At 39.6% G+C, this 26,024-nt stretch overlaps 3 protein-coding genes and 1 long non-coding RNA gene across 6 annotated transcripts; 2 read left to right on the top strand and 2 right to left on the bottom strand.

The window, feature by feature from the left end:
- Positions 1 to 656: 656 nt before the first annotated feature.
- On the bottom strand, positions 657 to 10,584 carry LOC122415529 (uncharacterized). The gene is made up of 5 exons (XR_006261940.1): positions 10,391 to 10,584; positions 8,091 to 8,237; positions 6,890 to 7,190; positions 3,943 to 4,389; positions 657 to 1,330 (listed from the first exon to the last, which is right to left on the bottom strand). It is a non-coding gene; the product is annotated as an uncharacterized lncRNA (long non-coding RNA).
- A 348-nt stretch (positions 10,585 to 10,932) lies between these two features.
- jub (LIM domain-containing protein jub) lies at positions 10,933 to 19,227 on the top strand. Its single transcript, XM_043428265.1, has 7 exons — positions 10,933 to 13,177; positions 13,729 to 14,976; positions 15,175 to 15,265; positions 15,961 to 16,130; positions 16,246 to 16,308; positions 16,394 to 16,576; positions 16,821 to 19,227. Exons 1-7 carry the CDS (start codon positions 12,383 to 12,385, stop codon positions 17,040 to 17,042), a joined length of 2,772 nt encoding a protein of 923 aa, XP_043284200.1. The 5' UTR covers positions 10,933 to 12,382; the 3' UTR covers positions 17,043 to 19,227.
- LOC122415797 (uncharacterized protein C18orf19 homolog B) lies at positions 18,301 to 21,625 on the bottom strand. Of its 3 annotated transcripts, none has more exons than XM_043428267.1 (7): positions 21,469 to 21,625; positions 21,197 to 21,398; positions 20,574 to 20,862; positions 20,331 to 20,476; positions 20,175 to 20,248; positions 20,047 to 20,069; positions 18,301 to 19,682 (listed from the first exon to the last, which is right to left on the bottom strand). In XM_043428267.1, exons 2-7 carry the CDS (start codon positions 21,336 to 21,338, stop codon positions 19,580 to 19,582), a joined length of 777 nt encoding a protein of 258 aa, XP_043284202.1. In that variant the 5' UTR covers positions 21,339 to 21,398; positions 21,469 to 21,625; the 3' UTR covers positions 18,301 to 19,579. The 3 variants fall into 3 exon arrangements, with proteins under 3 accessions (XP_043284202.1, XP_043284204.1, XP_043284203.1); XM_043428269.1 differs by having other exon boundaries at positions 20,063 to 20,069; XM_043428268.1 differs by lacking the exon at positions 20,047 to 20,069.
- A 356-nt stretch (positions 21,626 to 21,981) lies between these two features.
- On the top strand, positions 21,982 to 25,503 carry Rnmt (RNA guanine-7 methyltransferase). Its single transcript, XM_043428797.1, has 6 exons — positions 21,982 to 22,648; positions 22,798 to 22,990; positions 23,263 to 23,519; positions 23,664 to 23,845; positions 24,088 to 24,506; positions 24,653 to 25,503. The coding sequence occupies exons 1-6, from the start codon at positions 22,451 to 22,453 to the stop codon at positions 24,730 to 24,732; spliced, it is 1,329 nt and encodes a 442-aa protein (XP_043284732.1). The 5' UTR covers positions 21,982 to 22,450; the 3' UTR covers positions 24,733 to 25,503.
- Positions 25,504 to 26,024: the final 521 nt, after the last annotated feature.

The following is a 26,024-nucleotide window of genomic DNA, read 5'->3' as shown; positions in this document are numbered from 1 at the left end:
AGGAAGGTCTGGAATTCGATTTACCCACATAAAAGAGTTGCGCATGTACAGAGATGGAAGAAGCGCGCAGGGTCGAAGGAAGGGACTCGGTGATTAATCGTCTACTTCCTCCTTTCGACCGAGTGTCCGCAAGGGCGGAACTGCAATCGCTTCAAAACGAAAGGAGACCCGTTGAAAGAGGGAAAAAAACAATGGAAAATTTGCAGCATCCTTATCTCCGCTGGCCAACAGGAAATAATCGTGAAATCTGATACTCCTTTTGTTAAAATTTTATCGATAACTTACTCGTCGCGTTATCGCTACTATCATATCGCATCATTAATAAACACGTATAAACTAACTTCCCCATTTATCTCCAATTAGACAGGGCGCGTGTAAACAATGCAATAACGAAGTTAAGAGAATCGAATATCGCGGAAAGTTCAAATAAAATAACGAAAGATCCTTCTCCCTATCTCTCCTACGTTCCAGGGATCGAGAGAGCTCCGTGTCTGTGCAATCGTTGTTTTGCCAAACGTAGTACAACACTCCAATGATATCGAAAGCAGTACACACACACACACACAATGCGATCACGAGCGTACAGAATGTTCCAAAAGTCTCGAATTCGCAGCTCAAATTTCATCCTGGAATCCTGGAACGATAAACTCTCATTAGTTTCCTTTTCCGATGCACCGTTCACAAGTTTCTCTTTACGCTTGTCTCTTCAGAGCTGTTTTTTAATATTGAAATGAGAAAAAAAGGACTTTTGTCCCTCAGAGATATGACAAAGAAGTTTCATGGCAGCTTAGCATGCAACTTTTGCTCGAGCTTATACGCAGATGCATGAATTGTGGAAAATAAATGATCGAATGGTATAAAATATATGTTTATATATAAAGTATCGTGCTGGGTATATCATAACCTTTGTATAAGTCATAGGTATCGAGTGACGTACGAGTTACGAGTGAGCAGCGAAACGACTGTAATATGCCTACGAGCTGTAGCACACGCAACTGGAACATTCCTCATCGCCCACACTGTCCAAGCGCGAGATCAAACATCTTCGAACAATAGACACCACAATTTACGATTTGTGTGCGTCTGCTCTCCGCGCATGGACAAGAGAGATCCACACGTCGTACGACGAAAACACACACGTGCGGAATCGGATTCTTCTATGTTTATCTGTCCGAGGTACTCCGAATCGCATCCCCACAGATCCAAAGTCGTATCAAATTTTTCTGTAGCGTCGAATTTATTCGATTGTTGCAATACGATTCCAGGACACGGAGCGACTCCATCATTCTTGGATCGTATTTTCTTCGAGTACTTGCGGGCTGAGAAGATTCTGAAAAATAGAAAAAAGCATATTATTCTTATGGAAAAGTGAGACAGACAAGAATTTCGTTCCTCGAACAAAATGCATTTAATGCAAGCTGAATGTACGGAATTCAAACTTTTCTTCATCGACCAACCAAATCATTTGCCATTCAAAAAAATCATTGACAAGCAAGCTTTGTCCGTAAGAAACATTCGTGAGGGCATTGCTCGAAGGGAGACCCGGAAGCGGTGGCAGTATTTTCATGGCGTGTTTTGAGAAAGATCGATGGTCAACGGTCGTAGTCTCCGGAGGATTGGAGTCGCTGCCTAACTGTCGTACAAATACGTACTACAAAAACGTTAGCGCCGAGAAGCAAAGCCGCGTTTACGTCAGTCGACGCGAGGGATGAAAAATAATAACCGGACTTCTCGGGTGTGTAGCACGTGCTCGTCAGACGAATTATACACACGGAGGCAAAGTGCACCGTTGTAGCGTGAACGAATATGTAACTGGGGGAAAAGGCGCACCCTGAGGCGCCACACCCTCGAGGTGTGGTCCTCGTTCGAAGCCTGATCAACTCTCCCGTCCTTGGCTTTACTTCTGTCTTCGTACTCCGCGATGACTTTAAGGTAAAAGGGCGAATGGAAAACCGAGCATCAATTGTTCTACAGCCCTTTCGCCTTCGGGCCGAGCTTACTAGGCGGCGAGGGTTCGTTGCACTTTTCTCCAACATAATTATTCACCCCTCACCGTTTACGATATGCGTGCAAACAGAACGTTAACGCCACTAATTCACTTGATCTGTTATTAGCGCGGATAAGCTGCGCGCGTGATGTTGCAAAACGAACCCTCGGCTGCGAAACGACAAAATCTCTCGTCGCGGACGAAAAATCGATTCGATCTGACCATGCGTTCGGGTCCCCGGCTCCTTTCGTGCCTTTTCTAGCTCCTTCGGTCTCCTCGCACCTTTCGAGAAAGTCTTTCGAATTGGAACGGCCCAGTAATGTGATCCGTTTGACAGCTCAACGAGTAATTCGACTTCAAAATAAAGTGAAATGTTTCCTCGCATGAAAATTAGAAACTCACAGTGGCTCAATACGATCGCTCGTTTTTCGTCGTAGAGATTGAAACCGGAAATGGCACCGACGTTAAATACGGGATTTTGTGCACGCGTCGATTACACAATAACAATTGAGATCCAATGGAATTAATGAAGCCGCAAATTGACAGAATCATTTTCTTTCCGGTGTTCGAAACTGGTTGTAGGTGCGATAAAATCCGGATTTTTACAAGGCTTACTCCACATTATATCCGCGAGTGGGACATGCCTAGTTGTAAAAGAGTGAGAATAGGCAGACTGATTTCACCGGTAGAATTTCCGGAAGCACGGGAGAAAGACCCCAGCGGAGTTAACACTTCCGGTTAAAAGCGCTCACGCGGTCGCCCCCGATTTCGCCACGGAACAATAGAGATTCGATTCGATTCTCAGCGTGCGAGGGACAGAGATAGAAAGAAAAACGAGAGGGGGCGCGCAGAGAAACACTTCCGGCAAGAAAGGATGTTGAGAGCACGAAAATTCTCCTCCGCGCCCGCGTACTCCAATTCTCGCATAACCCTAAATACAGTACATTCGCTTCCGCTATTTCAACTAAACCATATCACGATCGCATGAAACTGGATGATGAATCGTAGAAAAAGTAAAAATCTTTAAGGATCTCGCAGCGGGATCCGGAGATCCCGATGTTTCGATTTCATCGAGAGCTTCGTGGGAAACGTCGACGAAACACAATGACCCACAAAACTTAAAACGTTTGAAAGAATATTTTTTTAAAAAATTTTAAGAATAAACTTTCAAACTCGATTCCACGCTCCCCGCAGAAGCTCGACGAAACGAGCTCGAGCTGGAAGAAGGAAGCTTTTCGAGTGCCTCGACGTTTCGAAACTTTCGACACACGCGCTCGGGAGCTGAATAATCGGTAAAGCGATCAACCCACACGCGGCATAAAGTGCCAATATCACATTATAATATTATTTTTCGCTAGAAAGCAGCGGTTTACTCGCTCCGGAGACTTGCGCGGACTCGACTGCTATTACTGATCTGTGACTACATTGGAATTTAAATTGCTCGGTTAGCAGGTGTCTCGTGTGTCTGATCTCTGTATATACATAGGCGCGCGGGCCTCGCCAACACTCAACAGTATAAAACATCTTATAGCGTAAGCCTCAGAGTCTCGACTTCCCGTATCGCTGAGAACTTGTACAACACACTTGCGCGCGTTACAGTTTTACCGATCTGCCTACGGTATTACGAGTGTACACACTATTCTCGCACGCCTTATTCGCCTCTGCGCGTAACATGTGGCCAGTTAACGCGTTGACATGGCTCTCCAAACGCGATAATAAATTAATAGAGTCAATGCTACTTTCGATAGCCGCTGGAAGTTGAGAAATCGATCGGTATCCTTTCGCAATCGACTCTTTAACAAAATTCATATTTTTAGTAATTCAAATGTAATTATTCATTGAAATCGGAATAAAGTAGTTCGTAGCTCGATGCGGAAGTGCTTCGACGTTTTGAGCGTTCGATTAGAAACGTTAAAAGCCGTTTTAGTCGAATAAACATCAAGTAGAAATCGTACTTGAGTCGTTCCGAAGCTCTGAATCGCTGAATCGCCTTCGACCTCACGAGGGTCCACTGTTTATGGGGAAGAATGCTCTATTATCTCTTCTCTGATGAACCGGAAACACGAATAAGGCGGAGGGGCTCGAACGTCCAACAGAATCTCTTGGTCGAAGAGACCGTGATCGAAACCGCAGAGAGGGAGAAGCGAAGAGAGAGGGAGCGATGAGCCGCTCACAGTGGTGTCCGCTTTGGCGCCACTTCCGGCCAAAACAGAGAAGAGGCAGAAAATAAACAGCTGTTAGATGTCATCGCACCCGGCACTTTTATTCAACCTCGCCATTGAACGCACGCCTCCCATAATTCATAGTTTTGTTTATTGTGGCTGTAATCGTTGGAGTCCGAGGCCGCCAGCTCGTTGGAGACGAGGAACGAAGCTTTCGACTGAATTTTTTTCCATTGCTCCCTGCAAAAGAAGATAGAAAATTTATCAGAATTTGCAGAGGAAAGTGTAAAAACTAAGTTTTATAACCGAAGTCACTTGGTTTCGGTCGAACTTTCGAAAGAGCTCGAATATTCCACATTCGGTGTTCTCGAGAGCTCCTACGAGAACGAGAAGGAACGCCTTCACTCGATATCCGTTCCGGATGCGACAGAACCAAATGCCAGAGCACGTAGAGCTCCGGGAGTTTTCACGGAGCGACTTTTTAATGGGAGACACGAGTTCCGCTGGCTTTTTTTTATCCAGTTTTCTTTACATATACTTTAACAAACATGCAATTACGTTATGTAATCGAAGTACGCAACGTTGGAGAAGCAACAGCAAAAGTATATTCCCTGAAAATGCAGCTGTCATTTGTAAATAACAAGTTAATTTACGTCCATTATTACGAATAGCTCTTATTCTTTGACTGTTGAGGCAGTTTCGAGTTAGAAATTCACGTGGGTCAATTCAGACACGATTTTCGAGACGAAGCTCTCAAAAAACGAGAATTTTAAGATTCGAGAAGTTTCAGTGGCGAATTTCGATCATTTTTTCCGATAAAAATCCCAAAGTAACACAAAAAACTGACCGGTTTGCCAGGTTTTTTCTACGAACAGGGATCCTTTCAAATGAAAGTGGGTTAAAAGTCATTCTGCAAAACTATTTCTCCAAAAGAAAGTTTTTTCTCCCATTCTTCCCATCAATCTTCGGCCAATATCTCCTTCTCTCTCTTTCCCTTTTTCCTTGTCCTTCCTCTTCCAGATGTAGCTCTAATTCAACGTTTCCTGAGCAGCCTGAGGTCGGTTCGCGTGTCGCTAGAATCGCGTTCCTGACTAATGGAGAAATTACATCAGATGAGACACCGCTACGAGCTTTCTTTTCTGTATGACCAAGGCCATCTAATTAACTCTCTGCCTCGCTCTTTCCCTTGCTCTGTCCACCTGCGACTTTCCATCTTTCTATGTGTGCCTATGCGAAAAATTCCCGTTTACATCACCGGATACTCACGCACTCGAACGCGCGGCCAGATGCGTATCGAACCTCGACATTCGTAGTTCGTCATTAAGATTACATTAAAACGACGAGCGTAAATGACCAAGTGTTACGTATTAAGAAACATGGGATTTTGTCTACGTATTGAAATCCTCAGCAAAAATAATCCACCGAAAAATGCTCCGAACGAGGTTTTTCCGCCATTTTAATCGTAACCTCGATTTCAAAACAATATTTTATTTGACTACGAAGACACATTTGTCCTCGCGTGAACGAATAAATTCGGGGCAATTTATTCGAGAAATGAGTTCAGTTGTGAGTTGATACGTTTTTTCTTCGCTCGAGTCGAAATTGGCGTGACCCGATTAGAGGCACGGTGAAGAACGTTCCGTGTAACATTTCGTTGTTTCTAAAAAATCTAATGATTGCTGCGATTACCGAAATTCTTACGGTACTGCGAAATATTGAGGTTGAGCTACGAGTTTTTTCCTCATCGTTGGATCGAGCATCGCTGCGGCGTTGCGATCGATCAAATTTATTTGGATGATTTTGTCGAACGACTCCAATCACTTTTCTTCGCGATCATATTCCAGCATGGCTTATTACGGATATGGAACAACAAAACGGGGATATGAACGAACGCTTCGAAGGTTTTTTGCCACGAGGAGAACGAATCAACGAATAAAAGCCTTTTCCTTCTCTCTGCTCAACTTCCTGTCAATGTAATCGATGAAAATTTCAAGCTTGCGCCATTCTTACTGCGTTCTTTATTGAAGCTGTACGGAGGCGAGTTCGAATAGAATCGCGACTGTAAACACGATTCCCAGTCGCCTATCCGTCACCGTCGTAATAATTCTCAAGGCACATCATAAATGACGCCCTTTCAAGAGCTGCAGCTTCTGTTGAGCGCGAGAGGAAATTTCGTCATTCATACCACGAAGCCGGTAGCGCGTGACCGTGTATCCTGAAGGAAAGTAAGACGGAAAGAGAAGGAGAGAGATGAACGTGAAAAAAATAAGCCCGACGAATCGAGACGCGCCTCGCCCATCGATCGATTTACGCCCTGATCGTGACCGGATCAATCTCCTGATGAAACGAGTTAAGAGCACCCACGACCCACGTTTTACATCGAATCGAAACTCGCATACGCTAAGAGCGACGTTTCTGTTCGCTTCTCGCTTCCTCGTCGACGGAGCTTCTTCATTTTATGGGAAAAGCCCCGTTAAGACTTCAGACGGAAATGAGGGAAAAAATGAATTATCAAACGACCGTGTATTCGAGTGCAGGAAGTCGACACCGAATTTCGCTCGTTATGACTACGAAATGAGGACAAAAACGTGCTGCTCGAATGATCGATTAAAGTTTTGTCGGTACGATGTTTTCTGGCCTCTCAAAAAAGTAAGAAAACTTTCCCAACAATCGAGCGCTCGTTCGCGATCTATCCAGATCTGGGAAAGCGCTCGCAGCTCCAGCCGCAGCTTCAGCTCACCGAGAGAGTGGGCGCCTACAATTCGAAGTTTCTTCGACTCCGATAATTCGCACTCGCTGCAGTAGTACATCGACTCACGCGGGCATTGGCATCTCGATCGTTCGATTTCGGTTATCCGTCTCCATTTTCCTCCAACAATGATTCTCGAGTGCTTCTTTTGCTTTGGCTCCTGGACTGCTCCTTTCCTGAGAGCCCGAGACGCTCAAGTCAGAGGTGCAAACTGTTCACACGCGCCATTCCCTCGAGTTTCTGCTCTCTCCGCTGCGCGCGAACGTCAACGGCAGATGTAGCGCAGCGCGACCTAACAAAAAAGTTAATCGAGATTTCATTACGCGTATACAGCAGGATGACTCAGAAAGTACGAACAATTTCAAGGAAATGAATTCGATTGCGAAATTAGGATTGGAACAATCCTTGAGATTTTTAAATCCAATGCAGTCCTGATGAGACCAGCACTGCGTGATGAAGCCAAACGCGGGAGCAAATGCGTGTGAGCTTGTCTCTGGGGTCACAGCAAAACGTTCTCCAAAGACGCGCCAGCGGATTGGCTGCTGTGCCGTTCATTACCAATCAGTATCTCGTTAACCCTTAATAGCCACACGGGGTGTATTGGACCCCAGCCGTTTTTCGACCGACGATACCAAATAGAAATTTCGAGAAAATGGGACTTGTGGTGCCCTCGGTCGATAGTTCGAACCTTTGGGAAGAAGCCTCATCGTTATTATTCGAAAGGGCCCGTTAGTTTAGTTTTGGTAGTCGATCAAGTCAGACCTTGCGAAGATCCGGGGTCCGATCCACCCCAGCGTGACAAATTTAACTAATGCTACCTGAAAGCGTGATTTCTCAGGTTTATAGAACGAGTTGATTTTTTTTTAATTGAAAATTACGATTTCTACATCAATTTTTGTGAAAAAAGTCATTTTTTCTGCGTTCTTTTCTTTGACAGTTTTTTTAATACTAAAAATACCACGAATAGAATAAAATCGTTATGGTCGTTTCTTGAAGGTTCAAAATGCATTGCAGTATTGTTATTTTATTTTCTTTTTTTTACAGTTTTTCAATTATTTATCGTCCCCCAAAGTGAGTGGGGTACTTTGGACCCCGCGTGTGACTATTACGCCAGAAACTTGAGGTGTGACTAGTAAGGGTTAAAACTGTTGAGGAAAGAAACAAGGCGAAAATACTTGACCTTTGAACTTACCATCATGAAATCGTCTTCGTATGCGTCAAAGTCCACAAAATGAGAATGAAACCGAAAGGAGGGGGCGAATCGCATCCAAACAAAGCGTTTCCCATTGCGCGATGAGGCTCGACCGAGTACAGCTCCGAGAGTAGTAAAAAAACATATCTGTAAACATAAAAATGGGTGCAGCACCGTTTCAATTCGAGGTTTGAACTGGGCTTGCTGCTCATTTGAATCGTAATTGAATCTCTTGTCGAACGACCCCGAGATTTTGAGTTCAAATTTTCCTTTTTCATTTCCTACGAAGCAAATTGATCGTGAGTATAAAAAGTGATTTTATTCATTTATTGAAAATCAATCGATTTTCACGAGCCTGCAAGTTTCAGTTGGAATAATTTTTTTCTAGAACCAGATTTGAAAAAAAAAAATAAAAAATAAAAAATTCTACGTTCTCGTCACTGTTTTCGTGTTTACGTGAGTGCAGCGAGCAAATTTGGCTTCACGAAAGAATGGTCGAAACGTGGGAAGCCCGTCCTTCGCTCGAACGCGCGCGCGGCCTTCCGAATTGCGTGAGACACGAAATTAAGGTCGAACACAAAAGTATAATGACAACAATCCGACTTGTGCTGTGGTGTTATAACACTGCGGACGAATTATTATTTTTCTCGTGTGTGTACGGATGAGAAAAGGAGAGAAGCACCGATGCCGTTTGCGTCAATGAATTGCCTCGAGTTTTCTCATTTCAGCGCTTTTACAGGATCTTTTCGAGATCATTTATCGCGATTTAATGAAACGGTATTCGGAACTTGAAATTTTCAAGTAATTTTTTTATTTCGTGAGCAATTTTTCATCATTAAAAAAGCCACGAAAGATTAAATGACGCCGGAAGGTCACTGAGGAGAAATAATCCTCGGGGTGCACGTGTGTGCACACACTTTTGCGACGAAAATTCAAACAGCATCCAACAGAGAAACTTTAAAAGACTCTCGACAATGGGATAATAAAAGGGGGATTGAAATGCACGTGGGCATCGTGTAATTACACTTGCAAATCGCTTAATCACGGGATGGCACGCGGTGCGAGTTTGTAAATTGAAATACATAAATATACAATAATATGAATGCACATGCGAGCCCAGATTTATAGCGACGTATTTACGTGCGTTTTTTACTTAATTGAAATACGAATTTTCTCCATTGTTCTCGTCTTTTTTTCATCATTTTATTTGTTCACTAAAATTCATAGGACGCACTCATCGTATTTGCACACACGAGAGATAACAATAGTCCGAACTGCTGATAAAACCATGAAAACAAAATCTCAATCGTTACGGTGAGCCGAACGAACAGAGGACAAAAGAAAAAAAAACAACTTTTAGGTGAAACCTCATTCCCACGCGAAAATCAACGCGACAAGTATTTGTGGCCACCGAAAATCGTCGAGTAGATTTTAGTAGGTGAAAAATTACGTTTACAGCCGGGAAAAATAAACGGGATTTGAAGAAAACAGTACGAAAAATGGTCTGAAAGTAAAAGTTAAAACATCGATTTCTTAATTCAGTGATAAAAGTTTAAAATTCGAAAACTCTGAGGTTAGGATTTTCAAAGTGCACGAGTTGTGAAAATTAGCATTCACGTTTTTACGCAAGGTCGAGTGAGCACCACAACGTTCGAATTAACATAAAAACTTCACGGGAAATGGTCATAAAATTATGAATTCGCGGTACCTTTTTAGTGTAGGTTTTAAAAACTTGAACAATTCTTGTTTCGAAAAATGATCATGGAACAGACTACGGCTTTATTGAACAAACGAAAATGATGCGATGGAAAGTTGTTCTATTTAATCGAATAATCGAGTTGAATGTATGAGACAACAACGCACAATAGACCTCCATGTAACTAATTAGACCCTTGGAATGTCAACGAGACCCAATCAAGAAAAAAGATGCAGATGAACGACGAGAAATTTTCTGTCGTACAACACATCCGGCAGGAAACAATAAAACGAGTCGTGCGCCCTCTGAAGATTGCTTGGCCGTACAGTCGTGTACAAAAAGTACGTAACGATTGCTTAACAGTGGATGCATTATTATTTTTTGAGTCTTTCAAACGATGATCCGAACTAGTGAAGCGTGTCCTTTTTAGGTTGATTCGTGTAACAAAAAAATGGTCCCATCGGCAAAATACTATACCGTGTTCGTTCGATACAGTTTTTAGAAATTTATTTCCATTCATTGTTTATATTAGAGATCCAAAATTCGAATTCTATCACATAAATAGAAAATCAAGAATTAGTAGCGAATATAATGAACAACTTACAAATATTCATTCGGTTAAGCACGCTGCACGATTCCATATTCTGTCCTCTGTACTTGTTTGCATGAGACGCCTGCACATTCCAAATTTTTCACACAGTTCGGACGAAAATTTAGAGATTAGCATTTATTTACTTCATCACTTCGAATTAATCGATGGTTTTCCAAAATGCGCGTGAGGAAAAAACTTTGCGATTATTGATTGTTGATCGAAACGTTTACTGCTTTCACAACAAGTGTCACAAGTGATACCAACAGTCCGCTCAGCACGACACTAGCGCCCCGTAGCAACTGTATTAAAAACTACAGTAGGGGTTGCTTATACCGCCGAAAGAGGACGTCACCGTCTTATTTTTTTTTTAAGTTAATGATTTTGAAAAATTAGGAGAGCGTTATCTCAACACGGTTTTTTAAAAAAACTTGCTAGTGAATTCATTTAACTTTTCTCGGTAAACTTTTATCCGCCATACATTCAAAATTTCATCATAATTATTAATATGTATTTTCCGTCGCCAATCAAGAGCACTACGTAACCGCCAATCTAACACAGCTACTAGATGGAGCTCAACGTTTTCGAAGGTAAAAAAAAAAGAAAAAGCCTCGATTTCTCGCGTGCCCCTGGAAGCTTGTATGTACAGTACTGTGCAGGGAAGACGTCGACGACGTCGGAACGAATGACAACTAGAATAAATCGGCGTCGTTACAATTAATCTTCACGCTCGTAGAAACTACGCCACTTAAAAGTTGCTAATGTTGATTTTCCGTGGTGGTAGTACTTGACGTATAAACAAACTCGGTGAACTGAAAGAGTGAAAAGAATTTAAAAAAAAAATGGTGATATCTCAGTGAATCCGCGAGACAACTTACCGAGTTGAAAAAAAAAAAGAAAAAACTTCAATCCGTGAGAGTGGTCTGAGGGAGCGAGAGAGACGAGAGCGCGTTTACGGTTGTATTTTTATGCGTGTGTATTCGTAAGACGATGTGGGTGTCGCTCTCGTAATATATATCGTCGAAAGATCCTGCGCGTGTTTTTTTGTGCTTTATACCGGGTACAGTGTCCTGGGCGTAACCCAAAGGGTGCCTTACTCTGAAAAACCGATCGTGTTATTCTTTTCCATGTTTCGTTCCATCGGAGCAGAAAAACGATCATCTTATCTTGAAATCCTTGACGAACGAACGTGTTTACTTCTTCAAACAACAGAAATTACAGGAAACCCCAGAATAGAAGTGAAAAGTACGGTCAATGGGAAATGAATTGAAGTTTATAAACTATACAGAGATAAATCCGTTGAAATCAATTCCTTCGCGTTGTAAATGAAGTAATTCGAATTCTGTCCATCCCCGACGTCTTTTCCCTCAACGAATAACAGAATTCAAATCGCCTGTCACATTAACTTACTGTCCTAAAATTTTTTTTCTCGTTCAATCGCATCGTGCGATGTCGACCGAACAACGAAGATCGTCAGAAATCGAGGATCGTTTCGTACGGAAGTTACAGTACCAAAAGCGGCGCTGACTTTTCTTACCTGAGGAAAAAAGGGAGAAACAGAGACCGAGTGAAAAGAGAGGAAAAGGGTGAGAGAGAGAGAGAGAGAGAGAGAAAGAAAGAGAAAAAGAAGACAAGAGCATTGTCGATCGTGGGAACGGGCTGTCGGAAAGATAAAGAAATACTTTTGTGGTGTAGCCCCCAATGAAGAAAAGTCGGAATAATAGCTTGGAATAAAACGTTTATGAAACACAAATATTGATAAAAAAAGAAAAGTAAATCAGGAGTGCAAAGAAATACATACAAACGATTTTCTACATTATTCACCGTATAAGCAACAATTTTCCCTGTTACTACACAATTAACTACAATATATACTTTTTCTTTGTCAAATGCGTGCTCTGAAGATTTCGTATTGAAATTCCCATATTCGTACACCTGTATTCATAAAGAATATTTGCCAAATATTTTGTATATCTCAAAAGAAAATCCTAAACTCTATTCCGGCCAATGTGTGACTCGGCCGACGCATACGTCCACAAGCTTGGCTATCTCCAGCTAGGGTGCGACGAGCCCTCGACCGAGCACAGCCATGGTCGAGTGTCAAGCAGTTCTAGGCCGGAGGCTCAAGTGCCGGTCCTCCCAAGGGCAGCAAGTTTGCAGCATCACTCGACACGTGATTCCACAAGGTCTACGAGGTCTCTGGGCGGCACGGATAGTTTTGGAGATGGGAATTCCAGTTTGGGGTCAACAGGGCCTGAAATTCCATTGCCGGTTGGGAGACAAGGTGCTCTGCCTGCACCACCAGATTACAAAATGTATGAAAGGGAAAATATGATAGCGGCTTCAAGATTTGCACCTCCTAAAGCCGGGGAGTGCATTACTTCCGCTATGGGTCAATATCATCACAATTTGCAACATCAATCTCGATCGCAACAGCAACAACAAGCCCCTGTTTATGAAAATATTGAATATTATCCGCAACAACAAGCTCCTCCTTACTATCATCCTGTCGACGTGCGCAAAAGTCCCAGAGGCAGCCCACGCGGCTCCGTTTCTGGCGACAACTATGAAGCCACTTTTCGTAAAGCTCAACCTCAAGTTCCGACTGGCAATCGATACCAATCCTCTTCTCCGGCTAAAGAACTACCACCCTACGAAGCACCTCCTGTTTACGAAAATATCCAGGAAGTTGGACACTTTGAAAATGACACTTCGCAACAAAACAAAGCAGCTCCTCAGGTTCCCAATTATTATCATCCAGCCAATCTCAATGGGGGAGATTATGTCGTCATGACCGGAAAGGTATAAAAACTGTGAACACACTCTACCTACAAGTGCTTAATTTTGAAACACGAGTGGAGGGGAGAGACGACTGTATTAGTCACTTTTCTGGACGACTCATGAGTCACTCTGACCTTGGCCAATCTTGCAATGCTTTTAACATTCAGGATGTGTGAGAAATAACACTTTAAAGGACTTTGTATTGGGCTTGAATACGAAATGGATTGAAGATTTGAATAATTCGTGATTTTGCACAATGTTTATTGGAATTTATGATCGATTCAGTCCAATAGTATATCTCACATCAATTCTAGTCATAAATTCACTAATCCCTCATAATCCTCTTAATATCAACTGTTGTACTATAAAACATTCCTAGAAATATTGGAATATTTTTCGGATATTTATTTTGAACTTTAACAAAAATAATGAGTATTGAGAAACCTTGAAGATTGAGTAAATGAAAAAATTGCATGATCCAACGAGCCGGATGTACGCTTCAATGGGATAGAAAATAGGAAAGACCGATGACGAATTTAATTTCTAAACGATAATTATTTATGTTGAAACAGCAACAACGCGGAAACCGTGGTCAAAGTTACGACGGAACATCACTGTCGCGAGTTGTGTCATCACAGCAGGAATCGCGATATCTCTCGGGTTCGACATCGTCTTCAGCGGATCTGCAGAGTTCGCGTAGTGCAGCGTATGTTCCTCCATCGGAGCTGCAAACACCGGCTCGGAGCTACAGTTATCCCTCAGATCCGCAACAGCAGCAGCAACAGCAACAACAAAATTCGCCGCGGTTGAGTAATCCTTACCACAGCGAATCACCGCCGATACGTTTACCACCGGATACAAGTTTGCATTATCGTGGTACGATGCACGAGAACTCAAATTCGACGGGTTATCGAGCTGGTTCGTCCAACGAGACGTTGCCTCAGGTGCCGCAATATCGCCCGGACAATTGCCAACTTTACAAGCAGTACATCGAGCAATCAACTTCGCGAAACAATTCTTCCCACGGCTACGAAGCCCAAACTCGAAATTCGCCGGTTTACAGTGGCAACGTTCGCGCCGGTGAATTATCCCCGAATTGTCGAAACTCACCGACCGTTTATTCGACGAGGAACACGAGTCTTCCAGGCGCCACGATCACCAGCACGATTCCACAGAGCGACAGAACGTATCATCGCACTTCGGAGAGCCGCGATGATTTTCCAGCGAGAAATTCGCCGGTTTATTCGTCGGCGCGTTCTGACCAAACTACTCGCTTAACCAACGTTCAACAAACCGAGAGAAATTACGCTCCGGAAACGGCTGAAACGACGAGAAACTCACCGGCGCTTTACGCTTCGTCGAGAGAACATTGCCCTACCGGACGCAACGAAACCTCCCGAAATTCTACCATTTACCAACAAAACAATGGCACACGATTGTCCCCCAAAACTAGTCCCACACATGGACAAATTGGCAACGATCTCACCAGCCAAAATCACGGCGTCACTGCCAGACAAGTCCCAACTTCTTTCGTTACCGCCACAACCGGGAGCCCCGTACGTGGACAAGTTCAAGCACCTGTTTCAAGCGCCGCGACTACTAACAACGAAGATTTTTCACTTACTGGACCCAGAATCACTAGTCTACCGCCTGGCGTTACCAGCGGCGTCGCTGGTCCCGTTTTTCTCAATGCCGGCGTTCCCGTACTTCAGAGAGCTGTCGAACCCAATATCGATGCCAGACGATCCGCCAGTCCACCTGTTAAGCCTGCTCCTGGCAAAGGACTATTGCCCTATAACGTCACGCCGCCGAGACCTTCGGTAAAATTGTTTTTTCTAAATAAAATACCATTTTTTAATAGGATTCCATACAGCTCGTCCACGGTTCCAAAAAGGGTTGGAGGCTATTCTCAAAATTTTACAAAAATCTTTTCGATCCTAATTTTAGCAATGATCGAATTAATTTTTGTTTCAAGATATTGAAGGAGGATTTTTTTCCAAGTGTAATATTGTTTGCAGGGTCCTACCGAGGCTGAGCGTAAGATAGAAGAACTGACGCGGCAATTGGAAGAAGAAATGGAAAAGCAGGAAGAAGAAGGCGAATATTTCGGTAAGAAATTTTATTCTTTTCGGTTTTCAAACTTTCAAAGATAAACTTAACGCCTTTTATAATCTCAAATCTCTCGATAGCTGCAAAACTTGAGCAACAGCATTATTTTCGACAATAACGTTGATTTGACTTACGATTCTCAATATTGTTAAAGTTCTAAAATATCTTTAAATACAAAAAAATAACTTAACTGCATTAACAAGAGAAACTGAGATTTTTTTTTAAATCTTGCGATAATCTATAGGATTGAAGTAGTGCCAATAAAAGAACTCTGAAGAGTCGTCTTCAATAGTTTATCGAAAGATCGAATGAAAAAAATTTCGAATCACTGACGACTCGGCCTCGATCGCCCTGTACATTTTATATAGAAAGGGCTCAATCTCTTGATGCACGTGTCTCGTTGTCTCGCTAATCTTGTTATGGATAGTCCGACGACTCGCGTGCACTAACGTACAAACTTCAGTAGAATCTCGTCTCTCGGGTCGATCGACAGGACAAAAGTGTGTCACTAAATATTGCATTCATAGTCGAGTTTTTATTCTCATCTTTTAAAATCCTACAAAAATATTTTGTATTTACTTATTTCGGGCATGGCTAAATCAATTTTACCGATTTCATGCTGTGAGTTTCAACAACAAAATATTCTTTTTCTAGTTTTGATAATTACAGGCTTTATTGATTTTTTTATTTTCTAGGTATTTGTCACACTTGCGGTGAGAAAGTAACGGGAGCTGGGCAAGCTTGCCAAGCGATGGGAAATCTCTATCACACTAATTGCTTCATTTGTTGCTCCTGTGGACGGGCACTTCGCGGCAAAGCTTTTTACAATGTACATGGACGCGTGTACTGCGAGGAGGATTATTTGGTACGTTTTAATATTGAAAAAAAAAAATGATTCATTCTTTGATTTTTTCGGTCAATATCCATTCATTTATTGAATAATTGGTCACAATTTTTTATAATTGTTTTCTTGTTTTCAGTACTCTGGATTCCAACAAACGGCCGAAAAGTGTGCTATTTGTGGCCATCTCATAATGGAAATGGTGAGCCATTCGCGTTTGCGATATGCGCTTTCAAATTCACCTAAAATTTGCGGTTTCATTATTTTGGGAATTTTTACTCTCGCAGATTTTACAAGCGATGGGCAAATCTTATCATCCGGGATGCTTCAGATGTTGCGTTTGCAATGAGTGTCTCGACGGAGTCCCATTCACGGTTGACGTTGACAACAAAATTTATTGCGTCAACGATTATCATCGAATGTTTGCGCCAAAGTGTGCCTCGTGCGGAAAAGGAATAACGCCTGTTGAGGTAAACAGAGTTTTTCTTCCAAAATCAAGAAATTTTTGTTATATTCGCATAAATACAGTCCGACATTTTGAAATTCGTCGGAGTTTCCATTTGTGCATATTCAATTGTATAGAAATACGAAATTGAAAGTATTTCAGCTCAATATTGTTCCGCGAAATTTTAAAATATTCCGCTGAAACTTGGAGTTTTATTGCAAGTACGACGTCAATCGAACTCGAAAAATAACGGTCTTGAATATTCACAGGGCACAGAAGAGACCGTTCGGGTTGTTTCGATGGACCGCGATTTCCACGTGGATTGTTATGTTTGTGAAGATTGTGGAATGCAATTGACTGACGAGCCTGACAAGAGGTGTTATCCTCTCGACGGTAGACTAATGTGTCGAGCTTGTCACATACAGAGAATTTCTCACACTCAACCACGTGCACCTCAACCTGTTTCGGCAAGTTATCAATTTATGGGTTAAAATGCGGAGTGACGTATTACAGTGATAACGAAAAATCGTCGAAAGTTAGACGTCACTGTTCTTCCAATCACTGATCATCCTGGATGGAAAAATTGTCTTCTCTCAGAAAGATCGGCACTGGAAAGTCAACGAAACTTGTGCGAATGAAGCAAAAAGAAATTATCAAGCCAAAAGTTGTATAATTCTCATCCCGCGTCACAATATGATTAAGAAAAATTCTTTAGTCCATTGAAAACTTGACAAATACCAGTTTCTTCGAATGTATGCGAATCAAAATATTTCAAACATAACACAAATTTCATTTCAATGAATCTTCTTGTCAATTTATTTCCTCGTTGGCAAGAAATTTCCACAAAATTGGATACTCATAAAATATCTAGAGACGCGGAAGCGTCTGTTAGAAGATAATCCTGAAATTGTAAAAGATCTTCAAAACCATTTCAATATCGTGCTCTCTGATGCCTCATAGGACTGAATAATCGACTAAAAGCGAATAATAATCAAACGAAAACGTGCTTAATAATCGTGTCTATGTACGAAAAGGAAAAAAATCATGTGTAATTGCTCGATAACCGTAACTATTGTTGAAACATTATTGTTAAACGCAATTTACAACATTATAGTATTATGATATTATCTATATCGTATGATATATATTAAATATATATGTATAGATTATATTTATGAATTGTAGCAATAAATACTGCCCAATGTACTCCCCAAAGGAAGGGAGATCGCGGTGCGACGTTATAAAATAACGAAAATTAGATTAAATGTAATTCGAATGAAAATCACGTGGAAAGACTTAGCAATCAAATATCCAAAAACTGGAACTTAATTGAAACTATAAAAAGTGAATTAGGATTAGTTCGAATTAGAAACTGTCGGTAATATATCAGAAAAACGCAGTTTGTAGTAAGCATAAATTGAACAATTAGTAATTCAGTCAATGAAAAGCCTAAGAACTTCAGCAATCTAATTGAAAATATAATAAAACGTTCGTTACTAAGTAAAAAAAAAGATTTAATCTATGAATAAATTTTGAATATTCGATCGAGTTTTTGAATCGCTTGAAAATATGAACGTTCGTTTCGAATTATGTTGATTCGTTGTTTAATGTACCAAGACATACGCGATCGTCGCTCGTGTCCACAAAAAGCCGGGCATGATGGGTGAGTTGCGAAGGCAACTGTGATATAATAGCATAATAAAAATGGAAATAGTAATGAGTTGAAAATGTAAGAAAAATCTCCATTCGTAACCACTCTGGAATCGTCATGTATATTTATGTCTAAGAGATATTTTTTGTGTCACTATTACATTCCAAAACTCCCACCGTTTATCCTTCGTGGAAAAACTTTTTTATTTTCGGTCAGCGAATAAGATTTTTCGGCCCGGACCACTGTTTGGATTGTCTTTCACCAACTGCTTGGGAAATATGAAAACAACAATTATTTTCAAACATTTCTCGGGCGTGAAAAACCTCGACGCACGTTCTTTCATCGTGAACACAAATTATACAATAATATTTAAAAAAGGCATAAACTACTCCATTTTAATATATTACGAATAATAATGGAGAGAAAAACAAAACCGATACCTACGACGCAAGATTATAAATTAAGTACCAGCGACGTTTATACTTTTTTATTTCGAATCGATAACAACTTATTATTCTTCGTTATTCTCGATGTCAGTTTTGTGATATTCCAAAAAATGTTCGTATTACTTACTAGCGCCTAATCACCGCACTGAAAGTGGGCAATGTTGTCTCCATATATTTATAACAATTCGTATAACCGTATCAACTGAAACTCTGAGAAACTCGCAATTTATCCACAAAATAATGTAATGAGATAACCCAAACCTCACGAAAACTTTATGCTCATATGGAGAGAAAAAGAAACGAAGCAACTTTTGTTGCTATGACAAACGATTTATGTACGCACAAATCAAGCTGCCAAAACAAATGTTTCATTGTTGTCTAACACTGACCTATTGAAAATACAATAATATCTGTAATTATCTCGTATGCTATTATCTCAGAACTTTAAGTAGGAAGTAATTTGTAGATAAAAGTACAATTTTTATTTAAATGAATGTACGCGAAGGTGAATTACCAGTTTATTTTTTATTATTATTATTTTTTTTTTAAATAAATACTGAAACTATCTGGATTTTTTAATTACTGATTCTGTTATGTCGACATATATACATATATATATATATATATACATATATAGTCATATTAAATGGATGTACAATATTTATATACATTAACGATATCTGAAAACAAAAGATGGGTGGAAATTTTATATCTGAAAAGTTAGTATTAATATGTACATTATATTATGATAGTATGATAATATATGTATATATATGTATAACATTGCATATATACGCTCAAAGATCGATTACTTCAAGTGGTCTGATATCAGGGCGTGAAACAATTTGTTGCTAAAGACGAAATCGCACAATACTTCGTTCTTGATATTTTCTTTTCTTGTTAAAATCTGGCTTCGTGTGCAGATTCGTATTTAACCGCTAAGTTTTTGGCGGTTCTGTTTGTTGCTGATTCTTGAACGTTGCTTTAAGGTATTTTTCTTTGTGAGCCACCGCGCATTCTTCCGATTGCGTTCCCTGCGGTAAAAATATATTGTACATTTTTCACTATCGATTCAATTGGGGGGGAGGGGAATAAATTTTGATGGGAAACTTTAACGATTTGAGGAGTAACTTCACTTTGATGAATTCGAAAAATTCAAAAAGGGATTGTGATAGTTCGAATGAAATTCAATTTTGGTTTTAGAGTTCATAAATTTTCTTCGCTATTGAAGAAGACTATATTTAGAATTATATAAAAATGTGATAGACATTTCGATATAAGTTTTTGTTTGAAAAAATTGGTCCGGTTTGGATTTTAAATCGATCATGCTGCAGGGATTAGTGAGAATGAACGGGGGAGATTGGATGGTAACAAATCTAGATTTATAATTGCAATGACCTAGTTGACATCTTACGGACAGTCTTCATTCGGGTAGCGTGAAAATAGAAGACAAGAATTATTTTTTCTCCTATTCACATTTCTTTTGTATTTCATTGGCAATACAAAAAGATTCAAACTTTTCTCACCTTGACGGTTGAACGTGGCTTAAACTTGAGATATCCCCATTTGTTTAACCATCTTATACTCATTGTTGTACCACCTGCGATAAAACGGTTTCTCAGTCACTTGGGAACTGCAATTTATTCTTTTAAAAAATTCATCAACAGCATTTTTTCACTCACCCACTGTTACTGTATATCTTATAGGCGTGAACAATTTATAAAGAGCGTAAGCGACTGCCCAATGTCCAGCATTGGAACCTCTCAATATATCCAAGTATCTTTCACTAAGATTCATGGCTTCTAGTATTCTGATAATGTCAACACCACTGTTGAAACATGAAAAATTAGAAACCTCAGACCATTTCATAAAAAATTTGAAACATGCTAATTCTCAGACCCTATTGATAATAATCTTATACTGACTTTTTGGCAGCCATGTAAAATATTGAAATCCAACCGATAGAGGTAACAACGTGCACAGGAATGAGAATGTGCCAATAATCTTTGGTCATTTGTTTCATTTTCTGAAAAACTGATGGTTTTTTTTCAAGTGGAGGCTCGTAGCAAGCATCATTTGGTTTCTCTGATGGAGCCGTTGCATAGCCGTTAGAACAACGATAAAATAAATGATCAGAAAAATTTATCCGGGTGAGAATAACATTCGCAGGAAAATGATTATTTCCTGTTATGATCCGCCATTGTATATTTGACTCTGAAACATTTTATGATTCTTTACTCGAGGAATATACTTTTTAGTGTAACATATTTATATACACTAAATCTCCATAACATTTTTTATTCCAAGAGCTGTGAATAATTATTCGAAATGATTAACCTTGCAAACTCCTACAATTTTTTTGAGTTTCTCAGATCCAAGACTATATCCTTAGACTTTACTTCTCTCAATATACAGAAAAATAGTACAAAAATTAGTATAAGACAGCAACAGAAGATATTGACCTATCTGACACAACATTTTAAAATAGTTTGGATCCCAAAATATCGAGAAAATTATGCACACAAGAGGTGCAGCGAGATAAACTCACCATAAACCTTTGCACCTTGCAGCTTATTGTTGCACTGACACAAACAACGAACTGGTCCCGTGGATACTTTGGAAATGTAGCAAGGTGTGTTTCTCAAAATGAGATTCGCGAATCTCGCACTACGTCCGATAATAAGGTCCATGATGTAGGGTTGAGAGACGACCGGTCGGTCATATGTTTAACCATCAAAATTCATGACGTTCTAAAACAACGTTAAAGTCATATAATCGTTTGTATTTGAAAAATGTTCACGCCAAATTAAAAGAATATACCTGATTTTAAATACACAAATGGTTGTAGATCGTTTCTTCACTCACGACTTTATCGATAATTGACACTGTCCAAGGAAGACCCTAAAATTTTTGTGATACTCAACATTTCTTCAAGAGCATGTTTGAGACGTAAGAGCCAGAGAAAGAGAGAGAGAGAGAGAGAGAGAGAGAGAGAGAGAGAGAGACAAGTGAGATGACGTATAAAAGATATTAAAGTGTTGAAATTGTAGAATGCTGTCATCTGTTGTCAGAGTTACAAAATATTAAAGAGTGGACGCAAAAATATTGTAATTTTTTTTTTCATTAATTTCTAAGTTTCTTGTTTTGAACTCGTTTTTTCATTTAAAACTGATGAACAAAAACTAATGTTGAAAAACTTTGACATATAGCAGGGAAAGCATTGCACACGAAGTCATGCAGAATATTATTACAGCACTTTTTGTTACCGATAGAATTTGTGGCTGGACATTAAAAAACAAGAGTTGGTAACACTCGCATCGACACAAATCAAGCCGAGCTAGCCGAGCTAGCGGTTTATGCAGTGGTGTATCTTCTTCACCGCATATACTAAAGCGTTTTGGAGTATTATATTTTTCGTTGATTCCTCACGCGCTAATTTTTCACTGTCTCGTGATAAATATAGGTATTAAATGAATATGTTGAATGAGTGTTTATCGGCAAAGTGTTGCAGTGCATTTGAACACGTTTTTTCTCAAAATATGTACGGAATTTGAAGTAATTTTTTCTCGCTCCGTTTCCGGTAATGTATTTCACGACGTCTTTCGCTTGTTGAGAGCGGCAAGACCGAAGACAGCCATAAATAAGAGAGTAAGAGAGAAAGAAGAAGAAATAAGTGAAACCAATTGTGAGAAAGAAAGCGACAGAGAAAAGAGAATCGCTGATCGAACATTTCTAAATTTCTTTAGTTCTAAACAAAACATTGTTAAACCCTCGGAAGATAAATTCAACAATCAATACGACTATGTCTTCACCCCGAGCTCCAGATGAGCAGGAAGAGGAGAAGCGAGACGGAGAGACCGAGGAAAAAACATCATCAAGCGTCAATGAAAAAAAATCGGAGGACGAAAAACCTGTTGGGAAACGACCACTTTCGCCTGATCTGGAACCGGCGATATCGGCAAAAATTGCGAAAAAAACCGACGAGTCTGAAGCGTCATCGGTAAATACATTAATTTTTATTATCAGTATTTTTCCATTTTTTTTCCACTAAAATTTGTTTGGACGGATCGCATCGGAAAATTTTTTATTAGAGAATTTAATTGTAAATTTGTCCAAAAAAAATCGAATTTTTTTATGGATATTCCACAGAATTCAGGATCTCCGTCCGATTTGTCAACTGGAACAAGTAGAGAAGTTGTAGAACCTGAACCTGTCACAGACCATACGCTCCAAGTTGCTCAACATTACAATTCACTCGAAGAGACTGGATTCAACAAAAGAAATCAAAGTCGTATTGTTTATATGAGAAATTTCAACAATTGGATCAAGAGCATGCTGATAAGTGAGTAATTTATTGTTATTAATATTCGTTGATCCTAGAACATGCAATCCATTTTATTGTATTCTGGCCCGATAGTTTAAAAAATCTAGTAAAATATTGCAAACCCTGACTGTGGCTTCTTATCTCATTAGGAAATTAATTTGGTTGGTTTTCCTTGAAAAGGATTTAATAACAACATCGTCATGAACAAAAAATAGTAGCAGTCACTTAGAGTATGTAGGATGGTTTATAAAAATACATTGAAAAATAAATTAGCCATTTTTTTCCTACAGGCGAATACGTGGCAAAAGTCAGACAAGATAACAGTCACGGAGCGCCGATCAGAGTTTTGGATATGTGCTGCGGCAAAGGTGGCGATCTTTTTAAATGGCGGAAGGGTAATATATCGCATTTGATATGCGCTGATATAGCTGGTGTTTCGGTCGAACAGTGTCAAGCGCGCTACAACGATATGATCAGTAGAAGCAAAAATGAACGAGGTTTTGCACCCGTGTTCACTGCCGAATTTTTGACCCAAGATTGCACAAAGGTAACTATTTTGTTGAGATATTTCACGCCGTGCCACGAAATGGCACGCGAGATTACTAAGAGAAAAGAAAAGAGAACGAAATGACTCTGTACGGCAGAGAGCAGCCAATTGACAATGGGAATTCGTTAAAATGGAAGGTTTCAGGTTCGTTTAAGGGAAAAATACAGGGATCCCAGTCTCAAGTTGGATCTCGTCAGCTGCCAATTTGCGTTCCATTACAGCTTCGAATCCCTACAGCAGGCTGAATGTATGTTGCGTAACGCAGCCGAAAGCCTTCGAACAGGTGGCTACTTCATTGCGACTCTTCCCGATGCTTATGATTTAGTGTGAGTTCAAACAGATACAAGAAGACTATTACAAATTAATCTTGGACGATAATTTTTTTAAATTGACTGAAGCAGAATAATAAATCTAGATATTTCAATATATTTTTTGATTATAAAACCAATGTATATTAGCTCGATACTCAAAAGAATGAGATAGAACAATATGAGTTAACGGATGAACATATGCCATGATCATTTAGTGGCTTGATGATAAAAATTTATATCTCTTTCTACTCCAACAGCTCGAGGTGGTACAAATGCGATGGCAATAAGTACGGTAACGATCTGTATACGGTCGACTTTCAGTGCGACAAGACAAAACCGCCACCACTTTTCGGTGCGAAGTACAATTTTTGCCTCGAAGGTGTTGTCGATTGTCCCGAGTTTCTCGTTCACCAGCCAACACTTAGAAAATTAGCGCTCAAATTTGGTCTAGAATGCGTACTTTTCGAGCGCTTCGAAGACTTTTACGAACGTATGAAAACCGAAGGTCGCTCTTTGCTGGGAAAAATACAAGCGCTCGAAACATATCCACCGTATTTAGAAGCACCTCTCCTCGGACAAAATCCCGGAGATTATCAACATGCAGTTCAATACATGCAAAGCTCTACGGGACACCGAAAAATCGGCACACTTTCCAAACCTGAATGGGAAGCTACCTGTGAGTTTTATTTTAACAACTTCCAGAATTACCGTAAACAGTGATAATATTCCCCGACTTTTTCGACCTCTGTTTTTTTTATGCATAAAAATTGAAACGAATGCTCCTCGATAAATTTTTATCACCCATCATTAAACTTGTTGCAGCCTTATATGCCGTGATGGCTTTTCAAAAGATGAAAACAACGTGGAACGCAGAGGGTAAACCAGAGTATACGAAGCAGTGAATTTAATGAAACGAAAAGTGTTCTAACAATGAAGAATCGGCATAAAAATAACGAAAAGAAATCCAGGCTCACATCGGATATTATAAAGCACAGGATCGATCTCTGTCTCGTACCCTGAAAATGTCAGACAGTTGTGATCTGGTATAACTGTACAAACTATTTTGTTACCGTAAGGATGCATCTTAGATAAGTGAATGTAGCATTACGAAATGGTATCGAAATCATTTTTATTTCCTCCGATTGCCAGCACGTTGATTTTTTTAAACTCTTTATTTGAATCAAGAGCTGCTGTACTAATAATAATATAAAGATGAAACCGTTGAATAGCGCATAAATGAATTTACTATGTATCAACGACGAGCTATCTTATGAAAGCCAATTGAATATAAAGAGGGATTAAACACAACTGATCATGTGGTGAAAAACTATTATTATGATGAACCTCCGTTAAGAGGATGAATTATACAAAAATAAAATAATTTTTTTATCTCATTGCAATTCTGGTACAACAATTTGCTAAATTCTTTCCAAAGTCGAGATAAGACGTTGTGAACACTGGATATGCTATAATAAAATGATCAGACAACTTTTAATTCATTGTTTCAAAACAGTATCGGTCGAGATAAATCAAATTTTTATTTCATCGCACGAATATTCGTGCAACAATCGTGATTTTTATCAATAATTTACAAAGTTTTGAGAAAAAATATAATAAAAAGAAGCGTCCATTAAAACAAATTTTGTATGTTCAGAATAAAGTCTCTGAACCGATGGTTTTTCTTTTATTGTACAATACATTTTCCTGACTGTGCGAATATTTTTCAAATGTTTATCTGTGTCCTTAGAAATCCCACATTAAATAAAAAATTACAATGATAATTATCTGTAGTGAGTAGCATGGGATACAAGCGTGGTTAATTATTACAAAAAACATTGTATACGAGAAAAAAAACGAAAAAAATTATTTCCAATTTTTTACATCCCCTGCAGAACTCCCTTTTCCCTGCAAAGCCAATTAATAATTTGAGGAACGAAGTATTTTCTATTCTCCTAAAAATGAATCTTAATTAATTTAATCGAAAAATAGTAAAATCTTCGTGTAATATTAATTGTGCGTTCAAAAATGTTGGACTCGGTTAAAATTTCAACCAGTTCAGGCCTTTGATACAACATTTTTGCGCTTTTTCATTTTTTGAGTTAGCTATCGGTGATAACGATCAAAGAGATATTATTAAAATACGTCCTTCGATATTGAATTCGAAACTTTGTCGCGTCTGATTTTTTTCCTCACG

The sequence above is a fragment of the Venturia canescens genome, chromosome 9, assembly GCF_019457755.1.
Source record: "Venturia canescens isolate UGA chromosome 9, ASM1945775v1, whole genome shotgun sequence".
Taxonomy (NCBI): Eukaryota; Metazoa; Arthropoda; class Insecta; order Hymenoptera; family Ichneumonidae; genus Venturia; species Venturia canescens.
The sequence above is the reverse complement of the archived record's forward strand: the minus strand, read 5'-3'. Positions and strand labels throughout refer to the sequence as shown.